General features: G+C 45.0%; 1 protein-coding gene across 5 annotated transcripts in view; it reads right to left on the bottom strand.

Moving 5' to 3' along the window:
* N4BP2 (NEDD4 binding protein 2) overlaps positions 1 to 27,301 on the bottom strand; it is a 62,572-nt gene that overhangs the window by 5,345 nt on the left and 29,926 nt on the right. For 4 of the 5 annotated variants that reach the window (XM_074992634.1, XM_074992635.1, XM_074992636.1 and 1 more), the window contains 8 exons: positions 23,434 to 25,793; positions 20,802 to 20,887; positions 19,030 to 19,075; positions 17,744 to 17,964; positions 13,026 to 13,144; positions 11,870 to 12,008; positions 4,827 to 5,015; positions 821 to 989 (listed from right to left, as the gene is read on the bottom strand). In XM_074992634.1, coding sequence (XP_074848735.1) covers positions 821 to 989; positions 4,827 to 5,015; positions 11,870 to 12,008; positions 13,026 to 13,144; positions 17,744 to 17,964; positions 19,030 to 19,075; positions 20,802 to 20,887; positions 23,434 to 25,793 — 3,329 coding nt within the window. Of the gene's footprint in view, positions 1 to 820; positions 1,010 to 4,826; positions 5,016 to 11,869; positions 12,009 to 13,025; positions 13,145 to 17,743; positions 17,965 to 19,029; positions 19,076 to 20,801; positions 20,888 to 23,433; positions 25,794 to 27,301 lie in introns of those variants that run through there. The other variant, XM_074992637.1, reaches the window with a different exon arrangement.

Here is a 27,301-nt window from a genome sequence, read left to right as displayed (position 1 = left end):
GGAGTTTCATTTTATGACTAGCATGAATGAGCAAACCTATGGCATGCACAGAGCAAGTGAGAGGCACCATTTAACACACAGTTTCTAAAAAGAGCAGATAAACGTGTTTTCTGCTCACGTGGTTGTGCCTTATATGGCACGTCTTTCTTATAAAACATTCCAAGTGTTTTATAAGTAATTCATGCCATGTAAATGTAAGGTTTAATTCATAAAGGAAATATTCTGTATTTTAATGACATGTTTTGATTTGATTGCTTCACTGGGAGGAAAATTAAGAGCTCCTACATGCACAACTGCAGAGAACAACATTTAGGAAACTTACAATGTTTTCTGAACTTGAGAGTATACACTATACAAGTGACAATTTTATACTAAAGGCCACTGACAGACAATTTAATAATCTGAACACTTGTACAAACCTTGTATTAGGACATTACTGAATAATGTTGGTATGCAAACATAATATTTTCAGATTAAAAAAACTAAAATACTAAGAGAAGGGGGGTGAAAAGATGATTCAAAAAGGGAAAGAAAAATGCGATTAACTACAACCGAAAAAACAAAGAAATGAAAAAATTGAGAATAGTGTAGTAAAAAGACAAAATATTTACATTTCCATGACATAGCATATCACCATTCACTGGGAATCACGAAATCTGCAATAAAACCACATTGTTTTCAGGTGTTACTAAGTTGCCCTTATTATTAATATTCACCTCCTTCTATTTCCCTGTATATCAAATGTGTTCTTTTTACTTTGGCATCCTGAGCACAGCATCAAAGAAATGAATGCTTGAATGGATTACTAGGTTATTCCTACCTTGACTTTTCTCCTGTAGTACTCTGGACAAATGATTAATGGATTCATCGACATGAAGACCATGAAGATCCAAAATATTCTCAGGCAGCCGGGATGCATTTACTTTCTCAAAGATATGCACAGCAGCATCTTGATTTGCTTCTTTCATCTTCTGCTCATGAAGTCGACCCTTTATTCATAAACACATCACTAGTTAAATTCTAAGCTCCTTACTGGCTATCTGGATTCAAGATGACAGCTCAAGGGCCGCGTCTACACGTGCACGCTACTTCGAAGTAGCGGCGCCAACTTCGAAATAGCGCCTGTCATGGCTACACGTGTTGGGAGCTATTTCAAAGTTGAAATTGACGTTAGGCGGCGAGACGTCGAAGTCGCTAACCCCATGAGGGGATGGGAATAGCGCCCTACTTCGAAGTTGAACGTCAAAGTAGGGCACGTGTAGCCGATCCACGTCCCGCAACATCGAAATAGCGGGGTCCTCCATGGCGGCCATCAGCTGAGGGGTTGAGAGACGCTCTCTCTCCAGCCCCTGCAGGGCTGTATGGTCACCGTGTGCAGCAGCCCTTAACCCAGGGCTTCTGGCTGCTGCTGCGGCAGCTGGGGATCCATGCTGCATGCACAGGGTCTGCAACCAGTTGTCAGCTCTGTGGCTCTTGTGTTGTTTAGTGCAACTGTGTCTGGGGGGGCCCTTTAAGGGAGCGGCTTGCTGTTGAGTCTGCCCTGTGACCCTGTCTGCAGCTGCTCCTGGCTGCTTATTTCGATGTGTGCTACTTTGGTGTGTAGACGTTCCCTCGCAGTGCCTATTTCAATGTGGTGCTGCCCAACGTCAAAGTTGAATGTCGACGTTGCCAGCCCTGGAGGACGTGTAGATGTTATTCATCGAAATAGCCTATTTCGATGTCACTACATCAAAATAAGCTATTTCGAAGTAGCGTGCACATGTAGACGTAGCCAAGGAGGGTGCTTTTAAATATCATTGAATCAAACTGTTAAACTAAAATCACGACTGAAATTCTGAAAGTGTCTCAGTAAAACCTACGATTAAACCTCACAAGACACTGGTCAAAGCTTGCACAGAGTACAGAAGAGAATGCAAGACAGATAAGAAAACAAAGGACAGTGAGAGCTCCAGGAAGGTCTGCTTGCTCATACAGAAATTCCGGAGCCATCTGGTGTTGTCTCACTCCCCCATGATGAGCTGGTCCCATCAGTCTGAGGTGCTGTGGTGGCTTCAGAGGGGCTGGGGCACTGGGAGGGGTGCTGGCAGGGTCCCGGAAAGAGGGGGCTCCATGCTACCAGTGGGAGAGCTCACCCACAGAGGAGGTGGAGGGCAGCCATGACCACCGTGAACAGCAGCTGAACCACAGCATTCAAGATGGCCATTCCTGGGTGCTTCTGGAGGTCCATCTGGAGGTGCGTTGGCCATGTGGTCACTGCACTGGCTCTGCTTCCCTTTGATCTGCTCAGCAGGCCTCAGTGTGTGCAGTGCCGGGGTGTCTGGGAGTGGCCCTTTAAGGGGGCAACCGGCCAGGCTCCCAGAGGGCTTGGTAGCCATATGACCCAGGGTCCATGGTGTTTCCTGCTCTGCTCTTTCAAAAAAGTGGCCTGGGCTGTGTGGCTGCTCTCTTTCAAAAGAGCAGATCACAAGATTAATCCTCTTTTTCTGTGTGGACACATTCTTTCAAAAGATGATCTCTTCCAGAGGATATCTTCTGTTAGATCTTCTTTTGGAAGAGTGCTGTAGTGTAGACATAGCTTGTCTAATGGTAAAGTAGCTAGTGTTAACCCTTCACTTGTAGTAATTAGTCAACAAATATATGTAGCCACATGCTCTGTGTTACATCATACACACCTGAAGAGCAAGAGAGGGCAGAGGACTCAAACTTACAGTTTTTCTGGCTACTGTCCATCTCTGGAAAGGTCACTAGCAAACAGTTCATAGAGCACATTCTGACAGGAAATTTTGTCAGTCCAAAAATTTAGATGGGTTCTAATCACTGAAGCAGCAGAAGCATTTATAAGGCTACACTGTCCTTCATAATAAAGCCCCATTATACCACTCTGGCAACATAAAGGAGCTTTACAATTTTTAGCCCTGTTTTATACTCCTGGAAGAATTTTCTAGGAACAATGGGAACAACTCACTAAACACACAAGCTTCTCCTCCTGAAAGGACAGAGCCTGCCCCTTTGCCTACCTCCTCAGAAACCCCAAAGTCTGACCCCTCCATGCCACAAGATGGACAGAGTGTTTCTCTCTCACACATACATGCCTGCATAGTCCTCCCTTTGCTCCCCTCCTAGGTGATTTAGGTCTCTACTGACTGCTCTGCATGCCTCAACCAATCCGCCTGCACTCCTGAAAATGGGCACATGACCACTCTTGTAGCTTGCCTCTGCTTCCCTATTAGAAGTCATTTTTCTGAATGGAAACAAAAAAATCTGTAAGAGCCATACATTATGTATGCGCGCAATAATGAAGAATTAACCCAAGAGTAATCAGAAGGATAGTGCAGCCTGCTATGGAGTACAGGGTTAAAGGAAAGCACAAGGACTGGACTTGTCAACATAACCTGGAGCAGCTGAACAGAAACAATCTTAAAAAAATTTAAAAAAAAAAATTAAAAATAAAAATAGAAACAAAAACAAAACAAAAAAAACAGCAAAACATTTCAAATAAGAGAGATCTGCAGAGGAGACCCAGACCCATGCACACCCAGGTGTAGTCTTACAAGTATGTATTACCTGTCCTGTAATTAGTGCAAGGAGTAGCCTGAGTAACAAGAGCTTATCATGAGCCAGGTATGTGGAACAACCCCAAACCAAGAACCCAATTCCATAAACAATTACCACTCACTAAGCATTATAGCTGGCATCATGTTTTCAATACTGGGCTCTTGGTTTAGAGTTGCCCCACATTTCTGATCCATGACAAGCTAAGTATTTTCTGTAACTGATGTATATTCACTTCCATTTCAGTCAGGACAATCTCTTCCTCTAAATCCCTCAGGTATCATCACTACAGAGAATGTAGCAGCAAATAGTACTCTTGAAGGTCTGTCAGCCCAGTTTTATAACTGTGGAAATAGTCATAGGATATTAACCCGAAGGTTCAATAAATATATGAGGAGACTGCAAATGGAATTTTGCTAAAGTGGCTGACCAGTATTAGTGGAGGATTCAAACATAACAACTCTGCAACTCTCACTTGTTGGGGGCTAAAAAAGCAGACAAAGACCACAAATGCTCAAGTCTCAAACGCAGGCTCAAAAGCAAAATCTAGGGTTTTTTTATTAGTTTTTTATAATTCTGCCTCAAATTGAAAGTACAAAGAAGAACAATTAAAAACCAAGTGTTTCACAAGAATGAGGGTGTTATCCTTTTCCTAAAAGCCCTAGAATAAGGTTTTTTTTTTTTGCAAATTTATATTGTAACTTGTGTCCATGACGAAAAAGACTGGCTGGTGGTTGAAATTATATTTCTGTCCAACAATCCGCATATTTCTGTCCATCCAATCACCCTGAACAAGCCATAACAGTATCTGGTTTAGAAATATCACAAAGCCACTTTAAAAAAAAATCAGATACTAAATATTGCAGTAAGATTTCTCAACTCACTGATATGAAAGACAGGTAATAAAATTCAACACAATTATGTACAAAACACTATATTTTATATTAGAAAAGGGTTTTATATTAACATTTCTATATCACTGTATGACAAAGTGATGAGTATTTCTTAGTTTTAAAACTTTCAACAGAAATTTGTATTACAAATATTAGTTTACACAAGGTTTCAGATCAGTGTAAAACTACAATCTACTTTCTAATCACTTGTGATAGACAAATGACTTCCCAAGATTTGCATATTTTCGGAGGTTTAATAATAAAGGAAATCCAAACAAGTACAATAGATGAATTCATGATAAATCACATCCAATTGGGTATTAACTGCACATCCTCAAATCAAAAACACAAATTAATCAACTTTCTCTTTTCTATTTTTACCTGTTGTGCATAAAATGTTGCCACAGGCTTCATACCCATGCGATAGGCCTCCTCTGCCTTTTTCAAGCATTCCTGTTTCTTTTGCTGGTGAAGAAAAGCCTCTGCTCTAAAGTCATTGTACCCAGGGTACTCAATATCTTGGAACATCATCTCATTCAGAACATCTTCAGCCTCCTTGGATTTTCTTCCCTGCAACAGGTAATGTTTGCACTATAAGCCTGAGAGAAACTCCATCGAGGAGCACTACAAAGCTCTCAGTGGACCAGTACCAACCCTTAAGTGAGATTACCTCGTGTCTGAAACATGGACTATGTGAGATTTATTCATTTTAGCACAAGTAAATATCAAATTTATGACAGGAAAACAAACTTCAGAGAAAATATCAGCACAAATAAAACAGGAATTGATAAATCTGTGACTAGTGAAAATACCTTGCATGGCGTCTCTGTTTGTCAGGATAAAGCGTACAAACAGAAGTGAGTGTCCAGTTTACTTTCATTACTGCGGGGTAGGGTGGGAGCTGATCAAATGCAAGGTTTCCAATCCTACACTGGAGTAGTTTTCTGATCAGTTCAGGGCATTCTAAGCACCTTTTCTTCTCCCTGCCCAGTCTTAGCTTTCACTCCGTGAAGTAAGGGAATGCGCATATATAACTGAGGAAATTAGGCAAAATACTGCTAAACTTCAGGAGACTAGAGCTTATGGTTCTACCGTGTTAGATAGTAAAGACAGGCTAGTACGCTGTCCTAAAAACTCTCAGCAGAAAGAAAGGTTACTCACCGTAGTAACGGTGGTTCTTCGAGATGTGTCCCCATGGGTGCTCCACATTAGGTGTTGGGCTTGCCCGGCGCCGCAGATCGGATCTTCCAAGCAGTTTCTGCCGGACCGCGCATGCGCCGGTGCGCGCCGCTCCCCTGCGCGCTCCTGGCCATGTGCGCGATCCGGTCCCCGCCAGTTCCTTGACCAACCGCCTCGGATGCTCCTGCAAAACACTAAACAGAGATCCAAAGCGGGGAGGATGGGCGGGTAGTGGAGCACCCACGGGGACACATCTCGAAGAACCACCGTTACTATGGTGAGTAACCTTTCTTTCTTCTTCGAGTGTCCCCGTGGGTGCTCCACATTAGGTGACTACCCAGCAGTAACCCAAGATAGGAAGTGGGTAATCGGATTATGTGCAGCTTGTCCCCGAGAGGACCGCTGTCGAGAGACGGGTATCCTCTTGGAATACCCTGTGAAGGGCGTAATGTTTGGCGAAGGTGTCACAGGATGACCAGGTTGCCGCTCTGCAAATGTCTTTTAGGGCAACACCCTTGAAAAAGGCTGTTGATGCCGCCACCGCCCTAGTGGAATGAGCCCTGGGCATGGCCAGTAAAGGAGTCTTTTTGAGTTTGTAGCACATTTTTATGCAGGATATGATGTGCTTCGAGATTCTCTGCGAAGAGAGACCTTCTCCTTTCGATTTGGGAGCGAGAGAGACTAGGAGTCTATCCGTTTTCCGGAAGGACTTGGTCCTGTCTATATAGAAGGCTAGCGCCCTCCTTATGTCCAGGAGGTGTAGGCGCGCCTCTTTGTTAGAGTTATGAGGCTTTGGATAAAACGAGGGTAAAACAATAGGTTCGTTAATGTGAAACTCAGAAGAAACTTTAGGAACAAAGGCTGGATGCAGCCGTATGGTTACCGCCTCCTTGGAAAAAACAGTGCAGGGTGGCATTGCCATAACTGCCTGCCGCAAGCTCGCTCACCCTGCGAGCTGACGTGATTGCGAGAAGAAAGGTCGTCTTTATCGTAAGGAGGCGGAGGGAAACCGTGGCCAAAGGCTCGAACGGTGGTCCCGTTAGCGCATTAAGCACCAGGTCCACGTTCCACGAAGGTGGAAGCGGTGTCCGAGGGGGGTATAGGTTTACCAACCCTTTGAGGAACCTGGTAACCATGGGATGGGCGAACACCATGTGCCCTTCCTCTTCGTGTCTGAACGCCGAAATGGCGGCAAGGTGGACCTTTAACGAGGATAGTGAGAGTCCTCCTCTCTTGAGGTCCAGTAGATATTCTAATATTACAGGTATAGGCACCGAAAGGGGGGCTAGCTGTTTGGTAGAACACCATGCCATGAAACGAGTCCATTTCTGCTTGTAGGTCTTCCTGGTGGAAGTCCTCCTGCTACTTTCTAGGACTTGTTGCACTTCCTCCATACATGTGCTCTCTAGGGAGCTGAGCCATGGATTAACCAAGCTTGTAGTCGCAGGCCTTGGGGGTGCGGATGCACTATGGACCCCTGGGCTTGCGTGAGCAGATCCGGCGCCACCGGAAGGGGCATCGGTGGACGGTCCGACATGCACAGGAGTAGGGGGAACCATTGTTGTCGATCCCACGTTGGGACTATCAGGATCATTCGGGCTCCTTCCCTCCTGGCTTTCTGCAAGACTTTGTGGATCAGCACTGTGGGAGGAAAAGTGTAAAGCAGGGGGCCCCTCCAGGAGATCGAGAATGCGTCCCCCAGGGACCCGCGTCCCAGTCCTGCCCTGGAGCAGAATCGTGGGCACTTCTTGTTGTGTTGAGTGGCAAACAGGTCTATCTGGGGAAAACCCCATGCGTGAAAAATCGGTCGTAGCAGATCGGGACGGATCTGCCACTCGTGCGTGAGTGCGAAACGCCTGCTCAGCCGGTCTGCCTTCACATTGTGAGCGCCTGGTAAGTACGAGGCTTTCAAGATTATATTGTTGGCGATGCACCAGTTCCATAACCGGACTGCTTCCGCACATAAGGCACGGGACCGAGCTCCTCCTTGCCGATTTATATAAAACATGGTGGAGGTATTGTCTGTACTGATCTCGACTACTTTGCCTTGTATATGGTCTCGAAAGTGTCTGCAGGCGTTGAAAACTGCTCTGAGCTCCAGTATATTTATGTGCAGTGACTGCTCCGTGGAGGACCACAGCCCTTGTGTCACCTCTTCACCCATGTGTGCTCCCCACCCTATGAGGGAGGCATCTGTAGTAAGAAAAACCGATATTTGTGGTTGGTGGAAGGGTACCCCTGTTAGCAAGTTCTTGGGGTTTACCCACCATTGCAGGGATTTGCGCACCTCTGTTGTGGGCGACACCACCCTCTGAACGGTGTGTGCTGCCAGTTTGTATACGCTCGCCAGCCAGTGCTGCATGCTGCGCATGTGTAACCTGGCGTTCTGTACTACGAACGTCGCTGCTGCCATGTGGCCCAGCAGCTGTAAGCACGTCAGAACCGGCACCGTAGGGCTGAAGGTGATGACTTGCACGAGGGAGCCGATGGCCCGAAAGCGTCTCTGGTAGATACACTCTCGCTGTAATAGAATTTATGAGTGCCCCTATGAACTCTATGTCCTGTGTGGGGTCTATCTTTGATTTTGCCAGATTGATAACCAGGCCAGGCGAAGAGAACGTGCCTGCTGTGACGCGTATCATGCGTAGTACCTCCTCCTTCGAGGCCCCTTTGAGTAGGCAGTCATCCAGATACGGGAATATAAATAACCCCTGTCTGTGCAGGTAGGCTGACACCACTGCCAAGATCTTGGTGAAGACTCTGGGGGCCGAGGAGAGGCCAAATGGTAGGACCTTGTATTGAAAATGTTCTTTGCCTACCATGAACCTGAGGAATCGTCGGTGAGCCGGATGGATAGTTATGTGAAAATACGCGTCTTGTAAGTCGAGGGCTGCGAACCAATCTCCATCGTCTAGTGCCGTAAGGATGGAGGCGATTGTGATCATCCGAAAGCGTTGCTTGCGCAGGTACCGGTTGAGGCCTCGAAGATCTAAGATGGGCCTCCAGCCTCCTGTCTTTTTCTCCGTGAGGAAGTACCTCGAGTAGAACCCTTTCCCTTGCAGTTGCTCCGGCACTCTTTCCACTGCCCCTATGAGCATGAGATGGTCTACCTCCTGCTTGAGCCTCGCTACGTGGGAGGCCTCCTGGAGGTGGGGCCTGGGTGGAGGTCGTGGCGGTGGGAGCAACTGGAAGGGGATGGCGTACCCCGTGGCTATGATCTCCAGCACCCATTTGTCTGTGGTGATCCTTTGCCACTGGTCGTAGAATGGTCGGAGGCGATGGTGGAATAACCGCTTCGGATGACCTTGTGCGATGGTAGTGATGGCGCAGCCCTGGATCTGTGTGTCAAACTTGTGGCCTTTGGCCCTGCCCCGAGGACGCACGGCTCTGTTGGGAACGTCGCCTGGGAGTTCTGTACTGCTGGTGCTGTTGATGTCGCCCTTGCTCGTAACCCCTGTGGTACTGGGGACGCTGTGGCTGGTACTGGTACCGTCTTTGTTGAGGGTAGTACTTTTTCTTTCTGTATGGAGGAGTGTAAATCTCCAGGGTTCTAAGTGTGGCTCTTGAATCTTTACTGGAATGAAGGACCGAGTCAGTTGATTCAGCAAACAGCTTCTGCAAGTCGAAGGAAAGATCGACTATCTTTGCCTGCAGGTCCCTCGGTATACCCGAAGTCTGGAGCCAGGACTCCCTTTGCATCACCACTGCCGTAGCTGTGGAGCGTGCTGCTGTGTCCGCAACATCCAGGGCGATCTGAACTCCCGTCCTCGAGGCCGCGTATCCTTCTTGCACGATGGCCTTGAGCACCGGTTTCTTGTCCTCTGGAAGCGAGTCCATGAGGGAGGTTAACCTAGTGTAGTTGTTGAAATTGTGGTTCACTAGATGCGCTGCGTAATTTGCCATTCACAACAGTAGTGTGGAGGAGGAGTAGACCTTTCTGCTGAACAGCTCTAGTTTCTTGGCATCTTTGTCCATTCCCCCTGTCTTGAATTGAGATGTCTTTGATCTTTGTTGTGACGACTCTACCACCAAGGAATTTGGTTGTGGGTGGCTGAACAGGAACTCCATGCCCTTCGCCGGCACGAAGTATTTCTTGTCCGCTCTCTTGAGGACAGGCAGAATAGTCGCAGGGGTCTGCCATATCATACTGGTGGACTCCAAGATTGCTTCGTCAAGCGGTATTGCTATTTTGGAGGAGGCCGGAGGTCTCAGATTTTTGAGGAGCTTATGGTGTTTCTCTTGCACCTCTGCTGTCTGGATGCCTTGCGTGAAGGCCACCCTTTTAAACAGCTCTTGAAACTGTTTGAGATCGTCCGGAGGATGGACGTCCCCCGGGGCCGTAGCCTCGTCCGGGGAGGAGAGCGAGGAACCACTAGGATACGCCTCTCTGGACCCTTCCGGTTCCTGTTGGGAATGGTACATCCGCTCGCTGGAAGCTTGCAAGGGAAAATCTCAGGATTCCATAACCAGTTCCCCCTGAGATACTTGAGTCTCTGTCCCCGTTCGTGATTGCCCTCGGGGATACGGGACCGTCTGTGGGGATCTTTCCCTGGTAGACTGCCAGTGGTGTCTATGCCCCGCGTGATAGGGATGACCATGGCAGCATGGGCACTGTTCTTGGGAAGGTGACCTGGACCACTCCCTTGGTGCATACCCCCTGCGTCTGGGGGAGCGAGATTGTCGAGAGACCTGGGACACTGGAGAGAGCGATTTGTGATAGTACTCCAGCGGCTCAAACCCCAAGAAGGGTGAAGGTGGTCCCAGCCAGGGTGAGGCTGGTTGTAAAAATGGAGACGGGGGCTACGGGTAGGTTAGGGGGGACCCCTGCCTTCTAGTTGGAGTCTGCAGCATGAGCGGAGGGCTGAGAGAAAGCAACTCTGCAGCCCTGTCTGGAGAGGGGCTGCGGTGCCTTGTTTTCTGTGCATCCTTCCCCCTCCCTTGAGGGGGTGGCTCCGCCCCGACGTGCAGGGGATCTCGGCCCCGTCTGCGCCGCGCTCGGCACGCTCATGGGTGGTGCCACACGGGCGGTGTCCTCCGGTGCCTGCAGGCTGCGTGCCTGCGCGCTCTGTACCGCCGGTTCCCCGGGGGTCGGTGCCGCTGCCTGTGGTGCCGCCGGTACCGGCGCTTGTTTAGCTGCCGCCCTGCCTGCGGTGCGGGGCGGCTGTTTGATTATCGGAGGCTGAGCCGCCTCCACGTGGCCCTCCGTGCCGCCGCCAATCAGCTGTTGCTGCGGCTGGGGGCTGTGCGCTCCTCCCGTCCCGCTTCCTGTTGCTGCCGGCAGGGATCGGGTTGGGGAGACTTTCCTCCGTTTTTGCGCTGATGGGGTGAGGGAGGCGGCTTTCCTTTTATGGGCCCCGGAGGGTCCCTCCTGCTGCGGCTGCTCCGGCACGTCTGGCTGGAGGGCCTTGTCGAATAGCAGCATTTTAAGCCGCATCTCCCTATCCTTCCTTGCTCTGGCTGTTAATTTTGCACAGAAGGAACATTTCTGCGTGACATGGGACTCCCCCAGGCACCTTATACAGTGACTGTGCCCATCAGACGCTGGCATTGCCTCTCGGCAAGACTCACATTTCTTGAATCCTGAAAAGGACATTGTCGGTGAGTCTTTTAGTTGTTAATGGGGTACTTCGCACCTTCTCTGTGCTGTTTTCCCCCTCTCGGATAGCCTGCCGCGGCAGGAGGGCTAATGGCCCTAGGCTCCTGGCCTCCGGTGCTCCGCTTGTTACTAGGACCGGACTGAATTCCGTCCCGCTTGTTGTTTCTCGTTTTTTTTTTTGAAATAACAACTGGCTAACTTAACAATAGACTAAAGAACTTGAAAACTTTAAAGAAAAACAGCTAAAACCATTGAATATGCTAACTTGGCCATAGCCTAGTCGGATTCTGTCTGCAGCCGACGGCAGTTAAGAGGAACTGGCGGGGACCGGATCGCGCACGTGGCCAGGAGCACGCAGGGGAGCGGCGCACACCAGCGCATGCGCGGTCCGGCAGAAACTGCTTGGAAGATCCGATCTGCGGCACCGGGCGAGCCCGACACCTAATGTGGAGCACCCACAGGGACACTCGAAGAAGAACTAAGTGCTTTTTATTCAGTGATCCATATTCTAGGAAGATGCTAAATGTCAACAATATCCACCGTCACTGTGACAAAAATATAAACCACCGATGCTGCAGCTAAATGTGCACTATAACACTGACGGACTTCACTGGACATATTTGTTATTATGAAAAAACCTGACCCTTACCTTTTTCTCTCGGTTTTTCACAGCGCTACAGGAAGGGATGGTCTCACTTTGCTGAGCAATATCTTGAGCTACAACTGTTTTTACAGGGTCTGCTTCCAAAACACAGTTCAGAAATTGCTGGGTTTGTCCTAAGCAGTAGCTGTTGAGAGAGATATTAAAATCAAGTATCAGTAACTTTGTATATATATTGTCCCAATGCACATTAACAGCTCTTTCACTTCTTAAAACATATGGGCTGGGTCTACACTTGCCCCCAGCTTCGAAGGGGACATGTAGATCAGGGTGATGGGAGACTATTAATGAAGTGCTGCGGCGAATACACAGCACTTCATTAGGCTAATTCTCCCCTGCAGCAACTTCAAGTGGCATGGGAACTTCAAAGTACCCGCAGCTACACGCATGCCAGCACTTCCAAATTTAACACTTACAAGTTGCCACGGGGGAGAATTAGCCTAATGAAGTGCTGCATATGTATCGCACATTTCATTAGTAATCTCACGTCACCCTGATTAACACGCCCCCTTCGAAGTTGCGGGCAAGTGTAGACCCAGCCCATGGGGTAGACCTTCACACAGCAGTTAAATGATGGGGGAGGGGGAGTTCATGGGGAAAGAGGTGGGGTGACACCCAGGAGCGCAGCCCAATGGCTGCAGGGCTCAGTGCACCCCAGCAGACTGCACTCCTGGCCCCTGGATTCCACATCCACCATGCCAAGAGTCACCCCCATCCTCAATCAATCAATGCTAGCCTCTCTGCTGCTGAAATGAAGTCCCATAGCTGGGGGGCAGCGGGGGGGGGCAGAGCTTTGACCTTCGTTGGTCTGGCAGATTCCTTAGTTTGCTACCAGTCAGATCCTCAGGGTGCTGGACCAGAGAGGGAAAGTGAGGGAATGAGAGATGAGTCTTCTCAAAGTAGTAAAGACTAAAACAAGTGTGTAAATATGAAGAAAAAAATTTACTGTTAAGGACCTTGAAATTTTGCCTTTAATTAAAGCTAAATTTGTTTTTGTTAGCTTGGATAGAACCATTCTTTTGCAAAGTATTAATTTTTTGGAACACTTGATGACAGAATAACTATGTTGTTATTCTCTATGTATGTTTCATGTATGTTATTACTAGGCAGTATTTTACAAAGGAAACATTTAAAGATTGCTCACTTGTTGTCCTTGAAGATGTCCATTAAGAAGCTTTGGTTTATGGATGGGAACATTGCAAAGAGTTGCTTCTCCTTCAATCTGGCAGCACAGTCTTTTGTAGGCACCGAAGGATCACATTTCTAATCCAGAAAGTAAAGTAAGTAAAATGATAAAATCATTAGAGGAATCTACATAAAACTGATCCAATAATAGAATTCATATGTTATGGCCAAAAATGTTTTCCATACCTAGACACATATCACTGAAAGCAGGGATCTCAAACTCACGGCCCACAGGCCATCTACATTCCAAGCAATTTCACAATATGTCCTGAAGTCCCTTCGGGCAGGGTCATGTGTGCATGTATACTCATCCCCCAAGTCCTGCCCCCTTCTCATTCCCTTTGCACCTCTTTCCCAAAGCTCCTCCCTCTTGATGGACGCAGCCTCAGGGATTTGGAGGCGGGATGGCCTGGCATGGGGTGGTAGAAGGGCCACCAGCACTCCCTGTGGCAGTGGGAGCCATGGGGAAGAGCAGCAAGTTTGAGATGCCTGTGCTGAAGATTTTATTACCTATAAGTACTGACCACACAGAAAACTGGTATGGGCATATGCCATGTGCTGCTGCCACAATCTGCAATAGCTGGAAGTGGCTAAATTAGAGTTTCGTCAATTTAAACTGAGAGTAGGCAGATGGCAAGGTATTTTTTGAGATAGGCCTTCCCTTGTAATTTGTACTTTGCAACCCTGCTGATCTATACACATCCAGATTCCTGAGCATTCCAGACAAGGTGCAAATTCCATCTTTTATTCCTCAGGAAGTTGGCAAGGAATATACTGAGTGTTTGGGCTTGAGCTATGGTTGCTTTACAGATAATGGAAACTGTGGGTTTTGTTTTGAAATGGGTATCAGTTGTTTCAATGTCTTAGGCATTCAAATTTTGAAAGTCACCCAGAGCAGATTCTCAGGGATTGGTTTGTGGACTGATGCTAGCCCTTCATATCTCCCCGACATAGTTTAGGAAGGCAGCAAGCCTGTTCCTGGTATCAAAAAGGTTGTGAAACACTTAGAGGATGTGACAGATATTTAATTATAAGCTGAAATATAGCTGGCAATTCCAGTGTTCCTACAAAAAAAATGATCAAAGCAAAACTGAGACAAATATCACAAAGTGGAAATCAATATGTGAGCATCATAGTTATCAGTAAGCCACGTATAAGCATAAGGGCTATGTCTGCACTACATAGTTTTGTCAACAGAAGTTACTGTCAGGACATATTTCCTGACAGAACCGATGTCGACAGAACACATCCATACCAAATAGAGGCTCATTCTGTTGACAAATAATGTCAACAGAGAGCGTCCACACACCCAGGCCCTTCTGTGGGCAGAGAGGGCCATGGTGACCCAGAAGTCAGGGTCACATGGACACCATGCCCTTCCTGGAGCAACAGCCCTGCTCGCCCATAAAGGACACTCCTTGGACCATGTTCCCTGACCACGACAAGGCTCACATACCTCTTGGAGGGACAGCAAAGCTAGTGCAAGGCTCCCAAGATTCCTGTCAGAGTTTGACCTTTCCAGTGAGCCAGGCTGCCAAAGCAGCCCCAGGGCTTGTGCTGTCTGCACACACTGCTACTGCAGCTTCTGCTGCATGTCATCCCAGCATTTCTTCTCCTCCTCCTTTGGGGGGACGAGACCGACACCTCCCATGAGGAAGACACCCTTCTCACTGCTGCACTGTCACCAGCATCCACGCCCACAGCTCATCAGGCACATCTGGCACTATACCAGCAGCTCAGACTAGAGAGACCATCTGGTGATGGGTGAGTGGGACAACCAGCACTGGCACCAGAATTTCCGCATACGGAAGAACACCTTTCTGGAGCTATGTGCCTGGCTTGCCCCGGCCCTCCACAAAGAGGATGCCCATCTGCGACCTATCATGCCCCTCTGGAAGCTGGCTACCCCTGAAACAGCTACCAATCCGTCTGGAACCAGTTTGGCATGGAGAACTCCACCGTCAGTGCCATCCTCATGCAGGTAAGACACCACCTGGCCACAGGCCCTGCCCAGGCGAGGGAGGGGTGCCAGCCAATGGGGATCCAGAAGCACAGGTAGAGGTGCAAGGCAGGGAATGTGAAAGGGAGAAGCCCCGTCCCTAGGGGACTGTACTGCCCCACCCTCACACAACTCTGCTGTATTGGGGTTGACCTCCTGGGAGGGGGCCTCGCCCTGGAGGAGAGGTGGGGGCTGATTGGCCCTCCAAAGGTCCAGCTGGAAGGGAGGCAAGGAGGAGAGACAGTGAATCTTTCCCTCCACACAGCCCTCCCACCCATGCAGCTCAAGGCGCTGTCCATGGTGCAAGTGCTGCCTGTGTCCTGCAGGCATGCCTGCGAGTGGAGGGTCGCAGTCCCCAGCGGTGTGTCTGAGGTCAGGCCCTTGCCCGTGTAGCTGCCCCAACCCCAGCCATGTTAGGGACAGGCAGCCCCCCACCCCACCCCCAGGGTCCTGTTGGCTTCTGGTGGGCTGGCAGTGGGCCAGTGCCTGTGCCCCACAGTTGCAATGGTCAAACCAGGTGGAAGACAGCGCCTTGTGCACAGCCGCAGGTGCCAGGTTCGTGGGGTGGCATTCTGGCCAAGCTGTCTCAGTGGGGATTGCAGCATGCCCCACCCTTGCCTGCCCCCCCATATCCCAGGGTGTGTGCCCTGCGGATACTCAGCAGCGGGTACCTTGAAAAGGTCCATCAAGGCCCTGGAGGTGCCAGGCTGATAAGGCTCCCCTCACTGGCCATGGACGCAGTGTCACCCTTGTCTTTGGGCTCCTGCTCCCCTGGGTGGGAGCCTCCCCAGATGCGTCCATAGGGCTGGGGGCGGGGAGGGTGTCTTCCACCCCTAGGAGCTCATGTAGCTCCCAGTAGTAGGGACAGCTTGGCCATCGTGCCCCAGAGCAGTGGCCTTAGTCCGGGGCCTGGGCATATCCCTGCTGCACTTTAATTTTCACCTGGACCTGCTTCATGGTCCAAGTGGGATGTCCTCAGGCTGACTAGGCTGTTGTGACCTGACTGTAGCCTGGTGCATTCCTCCTTTTAGAGACCAAGCCGAGCGGCACAGTTTCTTCAGCCCAGAAGCTGAGCAGGTCCCAGACTTCGGGGTCTGTCCAGGAAGGGGCATATCTCCTCCTGGCTGGGTGTATGTCCTGGGGCTGCCCCTGGTGGAGCAAAAGGCCACTATTTGACTGTGCTGGCCACAGGTGGTGGCTGGCAACAGGCTGCAGGCACATGTTGACTGGGCTGATTGCACACTTGTCCTGGTAGAGGGTTTCCAGGGCTCCTGTACCTTTAAGGCTGGCTGTAGGGACAGACCCTAGAGCTCTGTTTGCAGTAGACAGAGCATCTCCCAGCTCCAAGGTGGCTGGTGCCATGGAGGACTCCTCTGTTGACAGAGGGCCCCCACCGAGTGTCTACACTATTCTTTTGTCGAAAGAATCTGTCGACAGAAGTGTTATGCCTTGAATGGGAGAAACAGAACTCTGCCAAGGAAACTGCTGCATTCTGTCAACAGTTTCTCGACAGAAGATGTTTGTAGTGTGGCTGTTCTCTGAGTTTTGTTGACAGAAGGCCACTTATGTCGATAGAACTCCGTAGTGTAGACACGGCCAAAGATGAGAAACCACAGCATTTTGCTTCAGAAATATAGGCTTATAGTATTTGAACTTCAATGTCAACAAAAACAAGGATTCTATTTTTAGGACAAGTGGGTAACACAATTCCCCCACCTCAAAAAAGAGAGAAAAAAAAAAAAAAGACATAATTGTACCAGTCTGTCATTCTATCCATTAAAGAAGATACCCATCAGTTAGATCATTACAAGCTCTAACCTGAAAACAGGAGAAAACTAAATGGAAACTAAGAAAATGGAAAGAACAAAATTTTAGGGAATAATAAGAGTGTGCAAAATTGAGGGAGAATTATATATTGAATACCTGTTAAAGGTGCCTGATGTCTGCAATGTTGTGGGTTCCTAGTATCAGAAGCAATTAAGTCTCTTTCTGAACATGCATGGGATGGTACTAATTACAATTTTTATAATTTTTCTTGTTTTTTCCTCTTTTGATAAGTGCTGTTGATACTGAGCCATTTCCACCTTGCTGAATAGACCTTGTCAGCTCTGGCCCTCCCTCTCACTGGGACCCCACTCTTTAAATACCCCGCTGAAACCACACTCCCACCATTCATGCATCTGATGAAGCGGGTCTTTGCCCATGAAAGCTTATGCTCCAAAACATCTGTTAGTCTATAAGGTGCCACAAGACTTCTTGTTGTTCTCGAAGCTACAGACTAACACAGCTACCTCTCTGATAATTTTATAGGTCTTTCTCACAAAAAAGGATCAAAACCAATTTGATCTTTTTTTAAAGTTCAAGTAAATGTCATTGCTAACTTGTATACTGAGATATAAAGTGATCTGTTTGTGAAAAGTGAAGATATTAAGTTTTCAAATTATAGATTTTGAAACAGAAACATCCCCTGGCTTTTATCTAGCATCTTAAGTAAACTCTAGCTATCAAAAAAACAATAAATAAATTAATTAACATCTATCTCAGAAGCTCAGAAGTAGTCAGTTTGTGCAAACACATGACTATAGAGGCAAAATATAGCTTCTAATTATTCCAAACCAGTATGTGATGTGAAATCAGTGATATCTAATAGACACCATAAAAATTAGCAATATTCATACCAGGTCCTGTTTCTCCTGTAAGGCTATTTCTTCAGACATTATTTCTCTGAGTGAAACTCGTTGAGTTTGTGCATTCCAGTGATCCATAAAAGGGAAAATTTCTGATGCTGCTAGATTTTCACTGTATGTCTCTGTTGATAATTGCGAGGGCCCGGTCATTTTCTTCTTCTCCAGTTTACTGGCTGCACTCTGAGATAAGACTGTGTGGGAGTCATCCAGATCTAATTGGTCAAACAGTGCAAAAGTCAAAAATTTCAAGGTGACAAAATGAAAAAAATTCAATGCATTTAAGTAAAGCCAGAGGTAATAAAAATAAAATTTCACCTTACTATATTTTAATTAATTTACCGATAATCTAATTTTATTTAAGCAATTTATACTTTCACCAAAAATAACATTACATTGCTTACATTCACCTCTTCCTCCATCCCCCAAAGTCTATCAAGCTTCATTTTTCTTCTAACTAGTAAAAAAAGGTGACAATCTGAATGTTTATATGCTGTAACCTAACCTATGTCTGCAAATAAATAACTGCACGTGAACATGCATGGAATTTTTATCTGTGCGTGGGCATATGTATTTTGCAACCACAACTTATGAACAGACATTTAACTATTTGGTCATCTTTTTCTTGAGAAGTTAATGGCACAGTTTAGCTATTAGGTAGGCATTTTTTAATTCTATGGATCACACTGTGGCTTAAAGTCACAGCATAAGTGATGAGTGAGTGGAGAGCGTGTTTGCTGCAAAGGAAGAATTCATTATGGGGAGCTGAGGGACTGAATGCTTGATTAGCAGCTCATCACTATTTCAAAGAGGGTCATACACATTACCTCTGTGTTGGACCAGTTCTGGTGATCAAAATGAAAGGATGGGAAGCTCAGAGGCCATGCCCCCTTCCTCTCTTTTCTAACAGGAGAGCCCACTTGGAGCATTAGCTTGAATTAATGCCTCTAAATTATGGAGAGTGTACCAGGACTTTGAACAACCAAGCAGAGTCAGGCACTCTCTCACCCTACACATTTTGATCCCAGTTAGAAAGGAGAAAACCCAGTCATCACGGAGTGCTTTAATACTACTGTTAAAGTCACTGGCTTGCCTATTTTTCATTACCACTGCTTCTGTTGTAAGATAATGATGATCAACATTCCAAATCTACTAAATACAAGTTGAGCTTAACAAATGAAGCAGTAAATTTTCAATAATTTGCAGTATTTTAACCTTACTAGTTTTATTTTTTGAGAAATGAGCAGTTTAAATTAATTTGAGGGAAGAAGATACTGTACCTGCCATAAACTGCTTGAAAGATTCCTCTTCTTTCCTTCGTCTCTTCTAAAGACAAATATTTAAAAAATTTTGCACATTAGCAAGCCATATAGTTTCTTCCAATAAAGCATTACTTTTCAGAAAAAACAGGTTTCAAATTACATTACAATTTTTAAACTATTTTTATTTGGAAAATATGTGTATATATCTAACATAAGAAATACATTAAGATATAAAGCTTTCACGTTGCCAACTAAAATAGTGCTAAAATATCAGATTAGATCCCATAATTAAATTAAAAATTAGACAAACTCAGAGGAGATTGTACCAAAAAATAAGTTTGAATCAGTTTTTCTTCTTACTCTGGTTGAACTTATAATGACATGAGACTCTAAGAAAGAGAACCTTTCTCGGTTGATATAAATAAATCTCTTTTGTACATAATAGGAAACATGAAATGACACTTCCTTTTAAAGAACAAAAATCAAAGCTTTTTCAGATAAAATGTCATTGTTGATGGATGGTTTAAAATTCCCATTTAAACAATGGGCAATACATAATAATAGATTAGACATCAACCAACTGGAATTTTTGTGAAAACGTGTAATTTTTTTTCCAGAGCAGATCTCATTTTTGCTATGGTGTGCCTGAAAATGAAGACTGTATTCTTCCCTGAAACCTTCTCATCTTATCCCCTCTGCAAATCACTAAAATGTGAGAATTCCAATTCCTCCCCTGCCCTCCAAAAAGGCGTTTTAGAAACATCACAGTGGAGGGTGATGCACATTTTGAATTTAGACACCATAGTTTGTTTTTCTGTTTCAATTCTAAGAGATTGTTTCTATACTGGGTTTTCTTTGTTGTAGACACAGGAGACACTATAGCTACGTCTACACGTGAAGCCTACATCGAAGTAGCTTATTTCGATGTAGCGACATCAAAATAGGCTATTTCGATGAATAACGTCTACACGTCCTCCAGGGCTGGCAACGTCGACGTTCAACATCGACGTTGCGCAGCACCACATCGAAATAGGCTCTGCGAGGGAATGTCTACACGCTAAAGTAGCACACATCGAAATTAGGGTGCCAGGCACACCTGCAGACAGGGTCGCAGGGTGGACTCAACAGTAAGCCACTTCCTTAAAAGGCCCCTCCCAGACACAGTTGCACTAAACAACACAAGACCTACAGAGCTGACAACTGGTTGCAGACCCTGTGCATGCAGCATGGATCCCCAGCTGCAGCAGCAGCAGCCAGAAGCCCTGGGCTAAGGGCTGCTGCACATGATGACCATAGAGCCCCGCAGGGGCTGGAGAGAGCGTCTCTCAACCCCTCAGCTGATGGCCACCATGGCAGACCCCGCTATTTCGATGTTGCGGGACGCGGATCATCTACACGTGCCCTACTTCGACATTCAACGTCGAAGTAGGGCGCTATTCCCATCCCCTCATGGGGTTAGCGGCTTCGACGTCTCGCCGCCTAACGTCGATGTTAACATCGAAATAGCGCCCAACACGTGTAGCCGTGACGGGCGCTATTTCGAAGTTAGTGCCGCTACTTCGAAGTAGCGTGCATGTGTAGACACGGCTTATATAACTAAAATATTTATTTCCTCGATGCTGTATGTCCACTTACTCTATGTATTTCATATGGTATAGCTAATATTCTATCACTACTCCAAAATATATACATAAGTTACTTTATACAAATATTTTGACAAATGCATCAAGAGAAACAAATAGACTGAAAAAGCCCACGTATAACTTCTTATAAGAAAGAAGTCTACCAACCATAATAGATTCTTTCCATTTCTCATGAATCACTTTGGCCAGATTCAGATCTATGTGAACCACATAATCCTCAACAGTTAGAGATCCTAATGGAAGAAAGAAAATATACTTATTAAAGCACTGTACAAAAATTAATCACCTCAAGTATAGAGCTGTGAATTAAGGCTACTTAATTTGTACTTAGGGAGTTTTGCATACTGCAGAATTTTGAAAACTGCAGTTACTGCCCTATTAAGTCACCCAATAGGATTCATAAAGCAACTCTCAATCTTGAAGAGGCAAGAAAGAAGTTAATATTAATTGTAACTTGTTTAAACTTGACTATGGGAATGACTGGCCCTTTTACACCCTTATACTTTTAATGCATGTTGTTCTTTTATATGTCCATTCTTGCATTTAAATTCTCTGCAGTTGACTTTGAACCTTTTGACCAACTGTGATGTTCCATTCTTCCCTTATTTAATTACTCCCCAGGAGTAATCATCCCTGAAGAATACATAAGGCATCAGTGTCCACATTTCCTGCATCAGACCCAATTTAGAGAAGCATCTTCCCTAAGAATGATAAAAGCCAAGAATTCTTTTCTACACAAGTCAGACAGCAAGAGTGACCATGGTGGCAGCATAACATAACCTTTCTCTGGCACACTTACCTGATACTGTTTTACCCATGTGTTTTTTCAAAAAGAAAGTGAGGGTGTTCTAGATCATATAAAGAAAGAGGGACAGGTCTGAGAAATAGTAACACTCTCCATTCTGACCCAAAGTCAAGAAGATGCGTTTGCTTTTTTCTTTTCATTACAGCCAAACCCATCAAAAAATCATATATTCAAATTTTTATAATCAGACAAATTTTATGAAACAATTTCAAAGATTACCATACCTCCTTTGTTTGTTAAAAGCTCGAGATCAAATGAACACGTGTACTATCTATATTACTGTACACGTCAGAAACCTGGACCCTCCTATAGACATACTTGGAGAGCCTAAATGCATTTCATATGCACAGCCAACACCAAATCCTGAGCACGAAAAGTGGTTTGATATTGCACCAAATGCAACCCCAAAGATCTGGGCTTCCTTCACTCCCTGCTTACATTCAAAAATGGTGTTGCATGCTTTCCAGCCATGTTGCTCAGATGAACATATCCTCAAACACACCGTTAACTCATGAAGTGATGAAGACCCTAATCCTACTGTTGAACCACCCTAGAGATTTGCGATTTGCAGGACGGGGCCAGATCTCGCAACTTACTAAACTGTGCCTGGTGTGATACCACCAACCGTGGTCACTCTAGGGCTACGTCTACACGTGCACCCAACTTCGAAATAGCTTATTTCGATGTTGCGACATCGAAATAGGCTATTTCGATGAATAACGTCTACACGTCCTCCAGGGCTGGCAACGTCGATGTTCAACTTCGACGTTGCTCAGCCCAACATCGAAATAGGCACAGCGAGGGAACGTCTACACGCCAAAGTAGCACACATCGAAATAAGGGAGCCAGGCACAGCTGCAGACAGGGTCACGGGGCGGACTCAACAGCAAGTCGTTCCCTTAAAGGGCCCCTCCCAGACACACTTTCATTAAACAGTGCAAGATACACAGAGCCAACAACTAGTTGCAGACCCTGTATATGCAGCACGGACCCCCAGCTGCAGCAGCAGCAGCCAGAAGCCCTGGGCTAAGGGCTGCTGCCCACGGTGACCACAGAGCCCCGCAAGGGCTGGAGAGAGAGTATCTCTCAACCCCCCAGCTGATGGCCGCCATGGAGGACCCCGCTATTTCGATGTTGCGGGACGCGGATCGTCTACACGTCCCTACTTCGATGTTGAACGTCGAAGTAGGGCGCTATTCCCATCCCCTCATGGGGTTAGCGACTTCGACGTCTCGCCGCCTAACGTCGATTTCAACTTCGAAATAGCGCCCAACACGTGTAGACGTGACGGGCGCTATTTCGAAGTTACTGCCGCTACTTCGAAGTAGCGTGCACGTGTAGACGCAGCTTAGATGGCACAACAGTGTTCAGTGGACTCTGTGTGTTGTATGATTTGGGTTTTGTTTTTTCTTTTCTTTTCTTTTTCTTTCCATTTTCTCTTAAGCTCTCTGCTTTTAATTCTATGTCTTCATGTGTCTTCCGGTGTTTTCAATCTGTATTTTCTCTAGACTAATTTTTAATTTTAAAAATGTTTTGTAACATTCTCTCTCTCTCTCTCAAAAACTCTAATTTGGCATCTCCCTTCCCCATTTACTTTTATCTTCATAGGTCCTGTGTCTTCCTCTCTTTCCCCAACCACTCAAAATTCTTCCTGATCATGACCTACCTTTCCAACCTGGGGAGACAGAAAGCAGGTTTGCTCCAAACCAGACAAGTGGAAATATCTTCTTGCAATACTCCTCAAAATATATATGGGTGGAGAAAGAATTTAGAAGTAATGATAGATGTCTTCATTGCTATCTTTGTGTCATGTTCTAGTTTGCTTCAGTTTTTAAATGAATGCTGTGCTTTTGCATAGCACCACAGTACCATGAAGAAGTCCATGAATGCATTTTCACAAAATAAAGCATAAGTCTTAAAAAAAACCCCCCAAATTACATAGATATTTTTATTAATAATTTTTCAGGCCCTTACCTGAGTCAATGCCAACTGGCCCAAATATTTCTTTTAGTTGAAGGGCTAGTTCAGGAGGCAATGCCAATTCTAAGCAACTTATATTCATGGATACTGGTGTAGGGTCCAGTGTCTTGATTTTATCTTCGTCTTTATTAGGAGTCTTGCTTTCTTCCCTACTACCTCCAAGTGATATCACAGAATTTTTCTGAGTTTCTTTACAGCTCTCCAGTTCTCCTTTGTCACTTCTATAGCTCTTCAAAAATGCCTGATCCATTTGCAATAAAGGAATAATCATATTATTTTCTTGGGAATTCTCTTGATATGTTTCTGAAAGTTTATTGTCCATCTCCTTATTTAATATGGGGTTTGAAATGGTTGGAGAAGCACTAAACACAGGAGATAAAGGAGATAAACCCACATCAAGCTGCGACACCACTCTTTTTTCTTCTTTTTCATTAACAAGGCTTATAGCCTTTAAGTCTGTTTTCTGTGCCTCTAAAACAGATTGCTCAATGATGTCTGTTCCTGAAACAACTTCTTCAGTTCTGGGAGCAATGTCATTGGTGTTTTTGAGTTTTACTGATGCACGCAATGGAAGTCTTGTTAGTGAGTCAGATATTTTAGCATCTGTCTCAAGTATGTCTGTTGTTTCAATCTCCGTATAACACACTGACAATTTGTTGTCTGAAGACTGAATGATACCATCAATCCCAATTATTTGGCTGTTTTGTTCAGAATTTTTAAGATTCTCTTCATAGTTTATATTTGCCTTGAAATCAAGGGACATGGCAGCAGGCTCAGTTCCTGCTTCCTGCAAGCATTTAACATCTTTGCCTTTGCACAACTTTTCATCAGAATCCAATAGCAGGCCTGTAGTCCAGACAATGTCCTTGTTACATCTCTCATATAAATCTTTCAGTGCATCAAATGAAAAGGACCCAAACAACTTACAAAGAATATTCAGATTTTCAGATTCATCAGTCCTGATAAGTTCACTTTCTTCCACATATGTGCTTTTATCATACATAACTCTATAGGGTATTTTTTCTTGAGAACTTGAAGCAGTAGCCATGTCTTTTGGTCTGAATGCATCTATTCTGCCATGTAATACTTTGGTATTCTCAGAAATAAAAATTTTCCTTTCTAATCTCCATAAGAGTGCAAAATCTTGTGGCTCAGTCTGTGAATACACGCTTGTCTGTTTACAGATGTGGTTTTCAGGTTTATCTTCCAGCAAATTATGTGTAGACAACTGTTCCTCTGGTTTAGAGAGGACCACACTACTGTTGCTAAACGTGAGTGCTAATTTATGATGCTTTCGTGTTCTTTTACTTTGTTGGGTTTTTTTCTCACTGACATTTTCACTAGCTACCTTTTCAGATTCTTGAAAATTTGATTTCTCTGTGTCCTGTAGTTCTTCAATGCTTACAGATGTTTCATGAAGCATATCCACTTTGTCAAGGACATTTTTGTGAACATCACATTTCCTATTTCCAGCTTCATCATAGTCACTTAGACTTCTCTTTGATATTCTCCTTGATCTGGGTTGCCTCTGCTGCAAAGAGCTCATAACTGGCCAGTCTCCCATCATTTGCAATTCTGGGGCAATTTTATCTGTACCAACACCACAGAAAGAAGCAGAGGCTAAATTTTCCTCCCCCTGTCTTTGTTCACCAGGTAGTACTTCCTGCTGAATATCTGCCAAGCTCACTTGTGCTTTGTGTGAATCGTGAAGATGCTGGCTGATTGCTTTGTCCTCTTTATCACTCTTCATAGAAGATTTTTCTGTTTTTCTAGTTCTTTTGGTTCTCTGCCCCATTGTTTGTTCTACTGGCCAATCACCCAGAAAGTTGAATAATTCTGGCTTCACTGGTACATCCAAAGTGGACTCATTTTGTTTCATATCGTTCCTTTCATGTGTTAATACTGGTTCTACTGCATTTTTATTGCATTGGTATTTTTCAGTTTGAACTTCCAGAATTTTGTCACTGCGTTCTTGAACACATTCACAAGAACAGCTGTGCAAGTGTGTGGTTCCTTCAGATTGGACCACCTCAGCTTTGCTAGTTTCTGTCTCCATAATTCTATGTATTTCTTCTCTCTTTAGAGTTTTTTCCCCCAAAGGCACTTCTTTTTCTTCAGAATTTGATAAACTGATATCAACACCACCTTGAAGAATGCCACTCTCAGAAATGTGTTCTTCTACATGATTTTCAGTTTGCTTCTCTTCTTTTTGAAAATATTTATCTGCCTGGCTATTACTTTCTAGTACTGAAGATGCAGCAGAGGTGCGTTTCTCTTCTACAGCTACTTCAGGAGGCTTGGAAGCTGAAACAAAAAGTCTTTCTTCCTTCGAATTAGTATGTACTTCTTTTTGCCTGTAAGACAAACAATTAAACAGAAGACAGTTAAAAAAAAGCCCTAACCAACCAACCACACTTCCAAAACTGCTTCTATTGTGGTTTGGCTACTAATAAAATTTAAATTACAACTTACAAGCTCTTTAAACCCTGGTCTCATATTTATTTATTATTTAAATTATTTTTACCCTGACTCTCTATTTCAAATATTTGGGGCAGCTTACAAAATTTTTAAAAAACATATATAAAACTCCAAAAGGTCATAAAATCTACTAAAACATCTCAAAAGAAGGATCACACACAAACACCAATAAAAGGCAGAGTAAAAAGGGTGGCTTTAACCTGGCACCGAAACAATGTTACTGTTGGTGCCATGCAAATATGCCGGGGAAGAGAATACCACAGACTGGGAGCAAAGGCTGAGAAGGCACCACTCCATGCTGATGTTAATCTTCTCCCTTTAAGTGGGGCAACAGAGAGCAGAGACTCCCCAGCTGACCTCAGTCCCCAGACAGCAAAAGAGTTCCCTTTAAATATTGTGGACCCAACCCATTTAGAGCTTTATAAATAATGACCAATACTTTAAATTGTGCCTGGAAATATAAGGGAAGCCAGTGAAGCTGCTGAAGTGCTAGCATAATATGCTCTGCATAACGAGTGTTAGTTAAAACTCAGGAAGCTGCATTCTGGACAAGCGGAAGTCTCCAAAGACTCTTCAAAGTCTAGAATTCTATACAATCATCTAACTTAGACACACATTAAATATTCACACTCCCAATCAATGAAATATAGGAAGAAGAAAATAGGTTTAAAAAAAGATCTCTCTCAAACCTGAATATTCTCCACTAAAATAACCCACAGTTTTTTACTTGATAAGGGATTATTCTTGAGTCTAAATAATGATTACATTTTCCTCTTTCCATTAGTCTATCTCCTTCTACTCCAACTTGCAATTTCAAACAGGAGCCCTAGCAAGGATGTTTTTGCAATATTGGCAACAGATCCACTGTAATGCCACTTATATATTCTTCCCCCACCAAATGTAATAGTACCCCCTACATTTACAAAAAAAGAGGAAACAAAAAGTCAAACTAATAAATAACTGGATTAAAATGAAATCCTGCTTATCATCTCTCAACAAAATTAATGTAACAAGGTGGCCAGAAGACAAACCAAAACTTAGAAATTACAAGGTTAAACGATATTTAGATAAGGTAGATGTATTCAAATTGGCAATGCCTGATTAAATTCATATTGAGCACTTAAGGAATTAGCTGATACACTCTCCAAATCGTTATCTTCATAAAGGGCAGATGGGGTCCCAGGCAACTGGGGAAGAGCAAACATAATACCTATCTTTAAAAGTGGAACAAACAGGACTGAAGGAATTCTAGACCAGTCAGCTTAACTTCAACTCCCGGAAAGAAATTGGAACAAATTATTCAGCAATCAGTTGGTTAGGCACCAAGAGGATAACAGGATTATAAGGAGTAACCAGCACAGATATGTCAAAAAGAAACCATGTC

Source organism: Carettochelys insculpta, chromosome 4 (genome assembly GCF_033958435.1).
Source record: "Carettochelys insculpta isolate YL-2023 chromosome 4, ASM3395843v1, whole genome shotgun sequence".
NCBI classification, from domain to species: Eukaryota; Metazoa; Chordata; order Testudines; family Carettochelyidae; genus Carettochelys; species Carettochelys insculpta.
Note: the sequence above shows the minus strand (reverse complement) of the source record. Positions and strands in the feature narration are given on the sequence as shown.